The following is a 13,345-nucleotide window of genomic DNA, read 5'->3' as shown; positions in this document are numbered from 1 at the left end:
AAAGTTCGATTTGAAAAGTTGCACTTTTAGAAAGTGATAGTCGCCTCGACGATTAAAAGATTCCCTCATTTTGACGCTTCGCCAACATAAAGACGATAAGAACGCCACCTAAAGAAACCATGAGTGGCTCAGTTCTTTTTTTTTTTTTTACCAGTAGGGGTTGTTAGGTTACTTTGGAAGAAAAAACACATTGGATCTAGAGTCCAGACTCTTGAAAACATTGACAAGAAAATGGACTCTTGATTCAATCAGATTTAAGCTTAAATCAAAAGGAAATCCGGTCGGATTTAGAGGCTTGGTTCTTGATTTAAGCTTAAATCTGATTGAATCAGGGGTCCATTTTCTTGTCAATGTTTTCAAGAGTCTGGACCAAAGACATTGTCTTTGGTCTGGACCCTAGATCCAATGTGTTTTTTTTCCAGTGAATATTACAGTTCTTCAACCAAAATTTGCAGGTTTCGGGAATTCGATGGATTTCATTGATGAATGGAAACTAGGTACTGAGAGAGCTGAGCACGAGGAAATGCTCAGGCTTGAAATTGAAAAACTAATGAGTGAGTCAGATTATAATTTTACTCTACCAAAATACACGTGATAGAATGGGGAACGCCGCTCCAGGACGTCACAGATACGTAAATTTAAATTTTAGATCTGTTTTCCTCTTATCTGATTCCTCACAAAAAATACAGCAAACTCAGCTGATCCGGCGCTATCAATTACCTTCTGCAAATTTTCAATTTTCAGTCATGAAATTTTCAACTTTTTTGGCAGATAATGTTGAATATCCTTTTTTTAAATTTTTTTTAAAGTTTTTTAACTGCAAATGATGAATTCTGATATCCACGGGTAGGTCTAGAATTTCTAGGCACTTTTTACGCCCAAATTTTTGTAAACACTGATACAAGTGAGGTTCACCTTACATACATTTTTGTGCCTAAGCAATTAAGCATAGGTCAGGAGAAGTAAGAAGGTGAAGTAATTTATCAGTGGCCAATCCGAATTTGAGTCTTGTTTTATCTGCATCGGTGGCAACACAGTTTTACTGATACATTTCGAATTTAATAGATTTACACCAGTTTGAGAAAATACATACATCAAATCTTACAGGGTAAAAAATGTTTTTTTTTACGCAATTTTTTGTTGCTAAAATGAGGCAGACGTATGCGTAAAGATAATGGTTAAAATTAACCCCTAAAATGTGACCAAAGGCTGTTTTTATTCTTAACTCCTTTTATCGATTCAAAATTCTTCTTGCCGTTTTTTTTGGCTCTTTTTTTAAATTAATAGCTTTGGGTGTCAATTTGACACTTCAACTTGCTCATTTTATTAATTAGCTAATTAAGTAATTGCTATTATTCACGCTGCTGTAGCAACCTGCCTGGAATATCTTTCCGGCTCTTTTTGCACGAGCAACATTCACTCTTCAAACGTTGGATCGCGGTGATATGCTTTAAGTCCGGAGATGTCAAGTTTTTAGGAAATTCGCTAATTTGTGTATTAAACGTGATGAAAGGATTTCCCTCCCCTTATAGAATTTGGAAATTGAAAGCGGTGTCGCCAGGTTTTGGGAGATAGTCGGACATACAAACGAAGAAAAATGAATAAAAGTTTAGGAAATTTGCCCGGACTGGAGGGAGGGGGAGGGGAAAAACCAATAAAACCAATTAGATATTAAAACCATTGGATATTAAAACCAATGAAGTTATTTTCAAACGGTGTTCAGCATTTCTTTCATCTTTGAAAAATTTGCAGCAGTTGATGACCGCCAAAGATCGGCATCAATTTCCTCCCCATATCACAATTGTCGCCATTTTTTTTCAACAAAAGGGCCTTGTCGAGACCCAGTAATCGTACTCTCCTTGTCAGTGGCGAGGCGAGATTTACGATATATTGATGGATCTGTCAGTGGAATCTAAGGAAAAGTATCGAAAAACATGGTGTTCGCAACAAACACCTTAATATTCGATTCTTTACCATAGATTCGAATGGGGAAATATCGATCATCTTTCATTCACGCCTCGCCACTGCGCTTTGTATCAGATGCAAGTTGGCGACACTCTTTTTTCTTTATTAAAATCCATTGAAAATATCGAATTTAGGTGAGGCAAGATGTCCCGCCAGGAATCGATTATTTTACATACATTTATGTAGAGGAAAAACAGTGTTGCCAATTTGCAAGAATCGCCACTGCCCTGTACAGGTACGTTAATGGCATCCAACTATTTCCCTAATGGCGCGGTTGATTGTTGAAGTTGATAGACAAAGCGATAGACAAAGAATACAAAAGGAGCGTAGAGCGATACTTTAAGTTGAAATGGGTGGTTAATAGTCTAAGAGATGAAAATGATGGACCTACTAAAGGGTCACTCGTATGGGTTGCCGTTAGTTTCTCCATCCCCCACCTCCTTTGTCCATTGCAACCACCCGCTCCCACCAACAGGATCCCTCCATATCCTTTTTGTCATCTTTCACTGGGAAAAAAAACACGTTGGTTCTAGAGTCCAGACTCTTAAAAACATCGACCAGAAAAAGTACTCTTGATTCAATCGGATTTTTGCTTAAATCAAGAACCAAGCCTCTTAATTTGAGTGGATTTGCTTTTGATTTAAGCAAAAATCTGATTGAATCAAGAGTATTTTTTCTTGTCAATGTTTTCAAGAGTCTGGACCCTAGATCCAATATGTTTTTTTTTTTCAGTTTTGTCTATCGGTGTGTTTACCAATTTCTACAATCAGCCCGCAGCTCTGAAAAACGCAACTCTAACTCGAGAACGGCAACGCCATCGCGGCACATCTTCAAACCCCGATTCGTGCGCCGAAACGACACGAAAAGGCATAACCTACGAGTACAGCAATCGACTTGGTGCACACTCGTTTTTCTCCCGCGCGAGGAGCGGATAAAACAGGGCGCGAAGGTCGAACCACTCGGGAAAGGCAAAAAACTCCGACGAACGAGCGTGTCGAGCCGAAAAGTACATAAAATTAACACCGCCAACCGGCGTGCATTTGTGACGAAGTTTTTCGACATAACTTTTCGAAGTTCGTTCCTGGTCCCCCCCCCCCCCCCCCCGCTCGGGCTCTTGAGGATTGACCTTGAGAATGTAGGTCTGCCGCGGTGCAACCTTAGCGCCCGAATTGGTCTCGATCGTGCGAAGCGCTGACTGCCATTTTTTCCCGAGTTTTTTGTCGCGATTTTTTTCCGCGACCTTTTTCTTCCCTCTTCTTCTTCTTTCGGCACAAACAGGGGGAGGAGTAAGTGCGCGGACGAAGGGTGCCGAATGGACAGGACAGGTGTTATTCGATAATCCTCCCGAGGAAGAACCGTGTAAGGGACAACCGTGGCTTTGCCGAATTTCCTCTGACGAATCGCACATTTGCTGGAAAACTTGGAAAAGTCCTTCCTTTAACTTTCGAGGGGGAGTCAACCGAAGTTTTATCTAGTGCATCTAAAATTATCAAAGAAAAATATCCATAGCTTCAAACAAACATTAATATTTCGCCGGGGGAAATTTGGAGGCCTCCAATTGCTTGTTCGACGTTTTCGCCAACTCGGTAGGATCGTGTCACATTGAAATTCTGATTTTCAGACCACCCTTCCTTTCTTCACGCAACCATGACGTAGGTCTGAGTCCCTCACCGTAAAAAAATCTCTCTTCACTTGTAACATGTCTCGTTGTATCCCTCTTTTCCCTGTTACGTAAAAAAATTGCCTTTTATTTCTCCAATGTATCAACAAAAACTTAACAAACTTAACAAGCATATGTTGCTTTGACGCGTCGAGGCATTTTCGCATGACGTCATTCAGTACTCAAGCCCCCTGCCGTCAAATGGGAGATTTAATTGGATGCCATTAAGCTCTAGGCTTCTATCTACACTGAGCGTTTTGAGAAAGGACTTATCTCCTATATGAATGAGTCTGATAAAACATCAATCTCGAAGAGTTCTATATATTCAAATTTCATTGCAAGTTAAGTGCTGACCATTAATATTCAAAGTGGTAGCCTAAGCTGCGGCGGATAAGAACGGAAACATATTTGTAACTCATGTGTGCAGACACGTCTGTCTATATGGGCGGTAATATAAGTAAGAGCTGAATTGATAGGAAAGAATATTTCCATAAGAAGGTGGAGGATACCGAAATTTCTCGAACATGCATTTGTGGTTCTAGTCAATTTAGTTTAGGAATCCAGTGATTGATCCGCACTAGATTCTACTACTCAGTGGAAAATAATGTCCGATGCAAGGGTTGATTATTGATTCTCATTCAACGTCATAAGGGTGAAAGGATGGGATACATTTGGAAATGTTTACGTGCTCAATTCCATAAGGGTTATGGTTCGATCGGGGACAATGGTGGTATAAAGTATTGTATAGCGTCAGGGAGTGCTGAAAAGCAGTGGAAGAAAGGCTGCCAAAGAAGATGCTTCAATGAATTCCTCCTGGGAGGAGACGAATAAGAAGCCCAGTAAAAGGGTGGTGACCAGAGACAAGTGGTGACAGTGAGTTTTAGGGGGAATGAAGGAGTGCCAACTTCCTGAAAGGCTATAGGAAGATAAGGGACTTTGGGGACTAAGTGTCGCAGAACGCCAGAGAGCGCTGTGAAAGCGGCTTTTACTGTACGTAAAATTGAACGTCAGAGTAAAACGTTCGGATTACCAAAATTTTCGGAACAAGGTTTCGGTCGGTTTTTAGGAACCAAATCTCAGTTCCAGTAATAGAAGTCTTCGAAAAAAAATACGAGACTCTAAGCAACGAACAAAAATTATTATAATTAAGACCAAAATTTTAGTCAGAGCAGTCAAAAGCATTAGCCAGAGAACATTAGACGTAAGTTTTTACAGTTTCTACTGAGCGTAAAGTCAACTAACTGCAGGAGGCTGATTATTGAGATTTACAGACAAAGCAATGGACAAAGAAACGAAGATAGAATGAAGCGATCCTGTTGGTTGAAGCTGGTGGTTCTTACAGACTCAGGGGGAAATTATGGACTAACTGTGGGGTCTCTCGTGGGTCGCCGTTACTTATAGTCAATTAATTTTTGCACCGTTGTTGCAACCACTTGCTTTCCACCAATATGATTGCTCTATTTTTCCATTGGCTTCTTTGTCCATCACTTTGTCTATCAGTTTCAATAATTAGATTTATATTTGGCATGAGAATCAGCATCAACGGACTTGCCATTCATTTGCCGCGTTATTTGGATGTTCGACCAATAAAAACCGTGTATCCAACTTAGATTTTTGCAGTAGTTACGCGATTTTCTGTCACCGAGGCAGCTCTAACAGCGTAATCTCTAATTAACGCTATTTTATTGTCTCTCAAGTTGGTTCGGTCGTCAAATACTCACATCAGAGAGAATTTTTACACGCGTCTTCATCAGCGGCGTGGCCTGCTTTGCGATACATCGATTGATCTGTCATTTATATCAATAGGAAAGGATCGATAAACAGGGTGTTCGCAACGAAAATCTTAATAATCGATTCTTTACCGTAGCTTCAAACGGGAATGTATCGATAGTCGATACTAGTCTCGCCACTGGTCTCCATCAAGAGGCGAAGCAGGAGGCGATGAGGAATACAAAAAGGAAGAGACAGAAATAGAAGAGGAGGAGGAAGGAAAATTGCGGCCTTGCCGATCCGCCATTACATAATGTGGGCGTGGCAAAGCTGCTGCGCATTCTCACAATTTTTTGGATCGGCCGCGCTGAACAATTTTTTTATCCGTCCTTCCATTCCGACAACCTTTTTCTCCCCACTTCTCGTCGGTTCCCATCCGAAATTTGTTCTGTGAATCTCATTTGTAGCGTAATCAAATTGAAAAATGTGTTCGCCTGATATGACAAGTGTTTTCCTATGAGCCATATTCCGTAAAACTCAGTCTCTGATTTTAAGTCTGCTCATTGAGATCCACCTGTATGACCAGTCTTGAAGAAATTTGCACCTGCCTCAAATAATTTATGCCCACGGATGGATATCAGATCTTGGAGATAGGAACGTCTGATCCCGCTTGGAAATTTTCTTTCAGACATTGGAATTCCGTGGAATGATAACCAGACTTCCTTTTGGTCAACGAAAATACCAATTATCTTAGAGAGGTTTTCTTATGCAGATAAAAATTCACAAGGCACAGAAGTTATTGAGTATAGGAATAAAAAAATTACTATATTTATCACGCAATCAAACAAAAATATAGTTCTATCCTGTTGATATAGTGTTTCCTTTCATTTTCCAGGTGCTTCATTCATTAATTGAGCTCAAATTTATGTTTCAGGCAAAAATGAGCGCCAATGATCAGCTTTCGAATCAAGTGGTCCTCAAAGGTGAGTACAGTTTCTATTTTCCCATCATTATAAAGCAAGAGGGAAAGAGTCCTCTGGTCAATCATTATCAGGGGCTTATTCATAGTCGCTATACTTAAACTTAATAAGTCGTAGAAATTTCATCAGTCATAAGCAGCCTTTAATGTCTAAGAAATTACTTACGACCCCTAGTCATACGACTGAGGGTCTAATTATACTATCCGTCGATTCCTGAACGAAGGAACGTAACTCAAATGCAAGGTTGCAAAATTGACTCAAACAAACAAATTTTTTACAAAAATGTACCTGCCCAATTTTGATTGAAATCAGTCTGATTTCTGCAATAGAGCAGAAGAAGAATCGGTGAAATTTTCAATTAGAAATTCCCAAAATTTTCCCGGTTAAAGTGGTTTTTTTGCGGGAAAATTTGGCAACACTGAAACAGAGTTACGTTCTTTCGTGAGAGAAACGACGTATTGACAATCCTCCAAAATGTTAAGCCACGAAAGAAAGGGAACGATGAGTGGTGGGATCCGCTAAAAATCGGACGGTCAAAATTCGTGGCCGCAACGCAAGGTCGTTTCCAGGCCGCTGGGACCTGGACTTGGGAGTCAGCGCGAGAAGATGAGTATCTCCGGCTTATCCTTATCCGACCGGCACATCTCTCGCTTTGATTCCATTCCATCGTACATCATAATTTATTCTTGCGCTTAACATTTCATCGCCTCAACTAGGTGGATAGGTGGAATAGGCGAAGCGCGAATTTTTCTCGTCGGGCGACGCGACGCGACGGTCCGCCGCGCGCGGCGTCGGCCGATTCGCCGCTACGTAGACGCCAGATCAGGCGCCCAAACTATTATAGAACCCCTCCCAAGACCTGTCTAAACAAAGCAAACCGTTGAGGCTGTTTTCTTGCCATCATGATAGGTAATTTGAAAGAAGTATCCTGGTCCGGGCTATGGCAGATGAAGGGGACGTGGGGGGATTAAATCCCCCTCCCCCGTTCGCCTCAAAAAAGGAGGAAGAAAAATAGGAGAGAGAGAGACGGGGTGATGTAGGGAAGAAGAAGAAGAAGGATTTGTATTTGGTAATTATTCCTAATGAAATTGATTAAAAATTCTTGTTAAATGCTTTACAATTTCGAAAATTTTCTGGCGGAAACCCCCAGACTCCCCTTACCCCCCCCCCCCCCACTCTAAGTGTCTGGATCTGCCTCTGACCCCCGGGCCCACGGGCTACCTCATGAGAAATTTTTTTTTCTAGGTCATCCACACTGGAAAAGGAAAACACATTGGATCTAGAGTCCAGACTCTTGAAAACATTGACAAGAAAAAATTCTCTCGATTCAATCGGATTTTTGCTTGAATCAAAACAAAATCCGCTGAAATCAAGAGGCTTGGTTCTTGATTTAAGCTAGATTCTGATTGAATCAAGAGTACTTTTTCTTGTCGATGTTTTTAAGAGTCTGGACTCTAGATCCAATTTTTTTTTTTTTCTTTTCAGAGCAGAATAAGAAACAGGAAAGAGTTGCATTGAATGCGGTTGTTAGTTTACTAAGATACTTCAGTGGTTTTTTTTTAAAAATTTTCATCGGGTTTTTTTCAGCGTTTAAGGTTGTTTTCTGTGAGCATATTGCAACGTCGCGTAGTTTTATGTAACGTGACTGCTAATTATTAGCGGTTAATAATTAATGAATGGTGTACCGCTCCAAACCGAATCTCACACGAGGTATCGTGTGCTGAATGATTTTATTTAATTATAACGGAATTGTAAATGAGCTTTATTAGCACCTAGCACTCTTTGTCCACAAACGTGCCTTAATATCATTTGCGGCTGTCCGAAATCGTCTAGTCCTCTCGGTTTGTGCGGTTTTTTTGAGCTGTCGATTTTCACCCGCATTCAAATATCCTCGTTGATATGTATCCGCCAGGATCAGAAGGATGTGCACACAATTTTTCTTGGAATTTCTATATCCATCCTTTTTTTATCAAAAAAAAAAAAAAAAAAAAAAGATACACGATAGTCATGAATACGGACTAAACCCATTAGTATCTTGGACTACCACAAATAACGCGACGACTGGGAACTATTACTGCAATTTTGACATCATCCTGTAATAAAATTAAACCTACATCATTTGTCAGGGTTTTCAACCCATCCGCGGATCACGGAAAAATATAAATTAGCTTTGCTCTAGTTTGCCACAATATTGTAGTCGGGCAAAAAAAAAATGTCACTGAGTGTTGTGAGAGTTCTCTGAGAGGACACTCGCTAAACAGAGAGTAATTTCAATGCACAAGTTTGGTTAATATACGGGAAGTATAACACACAATAACCCTGGCCTTGGAATGGCCTCGGTTGACAATTTCAAAATAAAATGTCAGCTAGTTTTCTCGAAGAAGTTAAATGAAAAACCAGTGGTGAATACAATCGTCGCAATTAAAGGATTGCATTTTCCTATTCTCTTCATTGTTTTTTGCAATACATTCACCGCAACTGTACCAAAATTAACACAAAATTTGTGTTGGTTTGTGTTTCACTTCATATATATATTAACCAAAAGTAACACCCGTGCACAAGTATATTTATCAGTATCTAAGTAGCTTTGCTCAAGCACCGATTGGAATATTGAGACAAAATCGGCATCTACTAAATGTGCTGCAACACAAAATTCGTGGCCCAGCGTACATTCTTGAAGTATTGCGCAAATGCGTGAAGTATTCCCACAGTTTTGTATGCGCTATGCGTTTCACGCCGACCGCTGCTACACGCACTGTATTTGACGCAATGCGTGAAGTATTCATGCAGACTTGCAGGCGCCATGCGTTTCACACCGCCCGCTACTGCCCGCAACGACCGCACCGCCTTTGACGCAATGCGTGAAGTATCCATGCAGTCTTGTAGGCGCTAATACGTGTTACATGCCGACCGCCGCGCCGATGGTTTCTCCGTTGCATCTCAAGTTCTCGTCATCATTGCTCTCTGCGCCGGGCCGTTCCAGACCAAATTCCGTGTTCGGTTTCTCTCTAAGTCTTAACTCGACTAATTAAATGATGCTGTCTATTCTATCACAAAAAGACGAAAAAATTAGAAATACACTCTCAGGAAATGAGAGATTTTGTCACCTTTTCTCGTTTGTAATTTTTTTCTCTGATTCTGAATTTTCTTTATAGCTACATTTAAAAAAATTGCAAAATTTGCCGCCTCCTCAATTTGCCGCCATGGGCCGCGGCCCATGTGGCCACCCCCTAAATCCGGCCCTGATCAATATGTTGACGATCACAGAAGGACGTAACCGTAAAATCAGTCTATCAGACGACGGTAATTTGTCGAAGTCAACGCCAACTTCAACGCGATCTGCTCGAAAATAACACGCCAGAACGCCTTTCAAACGCGATACCCTTTCGATGCGTTTCGGGCGCATGTTTCAGCGCAGCGAAATCGTGAGCTCGGCTAATTACCACGATCATCTGCATTATCAAAAACGCGAACCGGGAAGATATTGCAGTTTTCGCATGGTGCTTCACGCGAACTCCGAACGAAACTGCATACGGCCGTGTTCCGAATCGCGGCTCTCGAACGGGAGACCTAGTCATTTTGCTTTTGGATTTCGGTTTCAAGGTGCAGCGTTGCACTGGATCGCGATGGCATTGAGCGGAAGCGCGCGTGATGAGCTCAATGTTCACGCGGCAAAAAAGCGTCATTTTTTCACGCGTTTCGGCCCAAGTTTACACGGCACAAGTCAACATGGAACTTTCGCCATCGATACACTGGAGTTAATGCTGCCGTTTTACCGAAAACAGCCATGAGGAACGCCCTTTCCAAAATCAAGTTGGCTTTAAATTTCGTCGTCTCCCAGACGAAGGAACGCAGCTTCATCGCAAGGGTGCCAAACTGATTAAAGCAGTTTATGTGTTTTACAAAAATGTGCCTGAGCAATTTTTATCCAAAATTTTCTGATTTTTGCATGAAATCTGAGGAAAATTCAGTGAAATTTTCAGTTTAAAATGCTCAAAATTGTCCTAAATGGTTGATACAAAATTTGCGAGGGAACATTAAGCAACATTGGAGCTAAGTTACGTTCTTTCGTGAGGGGAAAGCCCTTTTTACTAATTTAAATTAAGTGAACTGTTTGGTTGAGTTAACAGCGAAATTCGTCTTATTTGCAGAAAATAAGTTTTTTTGATGAGGAGCAGTGAAATGGTCGCGCAGAAATGTATATCAATTGAGACGAAACGGCACTTTACTCAACAGAGCGGTGTATACTTACTGCTTTCTTTAGTAAAATGATGTACCCTTTAGTGATGATTTCTAACCTTGAAATTCGTTTGAAAGTGTCCGAAACGTAACATAGTTATCTTGCAGAAAATAGCACGGACTATCCCCTCTCACCTAATTCGTACTGAAAAAGATTCATCAGAGAATTTTGTCCGCAATTCGATCTCAGGTATCAAAAAATTTCGGAGAAACATATTCATAATTTTCATTAAAACATAAATATTTTGTGGGAGACATTTTGCAAGATTCTAATGTTTTCATGGCGTTTCTTGATAGCATAATTCATATCAGTGTCACGAATGGAATTTCTTTGCTCCGGATGCAGGGACTGATTATCTCCGGACTGATTTATCCTCTTCCATTCGATACCACCATTTCTACTCTTTGAGGCTTGTTTTACCTACTTTATCAGATGAAGGGGAATCAACTCGCACCAATGCACTTCATTGCTAGCACCGATTTATCCTCATCTTTGGATACCACTATAACTGCTCTCGTGCGCTCGTTTTGCCTACATCGTCAGATGAAGGCGAATCAATTTGCCACAATCTAGGAGTACGATAGATTCGCAATGTACCGGAGCGCTAATATTGTCACTTTTTGAGGATGTTTGGATGGATGTAGGTCCTAACGGAGTGTAAGCCAATAAACCAGTAAAAAAAGGGGGAAAAACAGCCACCATTTTTGGGCCATAAGCTCTCCATGGGGCCAAGTGTCCATAAAGTGTCTCTCCCTGTGAAGATACCTTACACTGCATTGCTAGCATCGATTCATCCTCACTCTTTGGATACCACTATAACTGCTCTTGTGCGCTCGTTTTGCCTAGTTCGTCAGATGAAGGCGTCGTGCGTCGGTTCGTGGCCCGGGATCGAGCGAGTGACGTCCAGCGACCATGTTAGCGCCGTGGCGGGGCGGTTTGTTGTATGCCGGCCGAGCGAGCGAAGCTCATCGGGCACGGAGTTATGAGAGGCGCGTTCGGAGATGATCGAAGCGATCGGGTATTCAGATTCGTCGGCTCGTGCCGGGGCTGCCCGGGCCGCCCGCCCAGCATCCGCGACCGCCGACCGGGGCCAAGCCGCGGCCGGTATTGGCCGAGCCCCCGATGGGCGTTGCTCCCCGGCTCCCGGGCACGCCGTCGTGTCGGGTCGTTTCGCGGCTCGGTCGCCGTTCGCATGGCGGAATCGCGTCACGTCGCACCCGAGGTAGAATATGTACACGGAAGAAAAAGTTACGAGCTACATAGACATAGCGTTCTTTCCGGGCTCAGAGACCGAAAGTTCCAGGTGCTGAAGCCGTGGCTTCGACTGCTCTGGGTGTTGCGCCCGGAACGAGCACGGTATGTCTATGTGGCCCGTAAATACGGCTTCCGCGGCCGAAGTTTTTTTTTTTTTTTTTTTTTTTTTATAGTGTCGATGACATAACAGGTCGACCGGGAAAACTATAGTAGTAAGCAAGGTAAAAGTAGCCAGGAGTATAGTTGGGATTGTGATACTTTTTTTCGGGCTTCTTCTATTTCATATTTTTCCTTTTCTGCTTCTTCTTCTCTTTCTTTTTCTTCTTCCTCTTCCTCTTCTTATTTTTCTTTCGATGTCTAAGGATGGTGTCCCGAGTCAGAAAGTGGACAATCGATGTATGGAGCTCTTAAGGCCCGAAAGGGCATCCAACTCTCTAATACGAGGGTTGCCGGTGGCCTGGAAAACCGAGAAAGTCAAGTAATTTGCGGCAACCGGAACTAAAAGCAACCGCAACCAAAACTAAAGTGGAAGTTTAATTTGAATGTCAGAGAAAGTCAGGGAATCCATTTTGGACAAAAAAATGGCTCATTTTGGCGCCGGATATAAGATTAGTTGCACCAGACATCAGAGGTATGGTTGATCCAATAACCACACTTTGGGCAGGCTCCATCTTACCTCTAACTGGTGCAACTATTCTTATATCTGGCGCCAAAATTAGCCAGTAGTACAGTAAGTTGAGATTGTGATACTTTTTTCCGGGCTTCTTAAACTTCATCTCCTTCCTTTTCTGCTTTTTCTTCTACTTCTCTTTCTTCTTCCTCTTTCTATCTTTCTTTCGATGTTCAAGGATGATGTCCCGAGTCAGAAAACCCATACGAGATTTTATGAGAATGACTGTCAAGCAACGCCAATAACATCACGTCCCGGGTAAAAGTAGCAAATGAAAGGGCCAAACGAATTTGGAATAGAATAAGAATTTCAGCATAATTAATTTTGGTTTCCTGAATGGAAGCTTCGTTTTCATGCCGGACCAAAAACTACAGTGTGTCCTGTGGACGAAGTTTTTTTCTCGACGAGATGAGGAAGTTTTCAAGACAGCAGGCAACACAGCTTACATCTTCAGTTCTTGTGTGAAATGTCTCCATTTCCGATTCACGCGATTCTGCAGAATTTCCGTCCAGCGTTGCCAAAATGCACTTAAAAAGAATCAATTTACAATATTCTCTCTTGTATATGAAATCTCTCATGCAGGAGCATTTTGGTTCTGGGAACATTCTTCACGTAGAAAATGATTTTTCTTCTTTCGATTACGCAGGGTAAAGGGGTGTCATTTTCAACCACAAGCAAACAAAATTCTATGAACAGATTTTGATTCAACCGATTTGGTAACGTCGCAGGCACAAAGTTATTTCGCGCGCCTGAGAATGTCAGTCGGCGGCAAAAGAGAGGAATCCGACCTCTCGAAATCTCTGTCTTTTAGTTTGAGCTCCGAATTGAAGAGCCGTGATGAGCTGTCGATACTTTCACAAGCCATC

At 41.8% G+C, this 13,345-nt stretch overlaps 1 protein-coding gene across 6 annotated transcripts in view; it reads left to right on the top strand.

Moving 5' to 3' along the window:
• LOC109031550 (zinc finger protein rotund) overlaps positions 1-13,345 on the top strand; it is a 291,268-nt gene that overhangs the window by 159,800 nt on the left and 118,123 nt on the right. For all 6 annotated transcript variants that reach the window (XM_019043126.2, XM_019043127.2, XM_072299817.1 and 3 more), the window contains one exon: positions 6,270-6,318. In XM_019043126.2, coding sequence (XP_018898671.2) covers positions 6,270-6,318 — 49 coding nt within the window. The remainder of the gene's footprint in view (positions 1-6,269; positions 6,319-13,345) is intronic.

This window comes from Bemisia tabaci, chromosome 4, assembly GCF_918797505.1.
Source record: "Bemisia tabaci chromosome 4, PGI_BMITA_v3".
In the NCBI taxonomy this organism is placed as follows: Eukaryota; Metazoa; Arthropoda; class Insecta; order Hemiptera; family Aleyrodidae; genus Bemisia; species Bemisia tabaci.
This window is presented reverse-complemented; position numbering and strand designations above follow the sequence as displayed.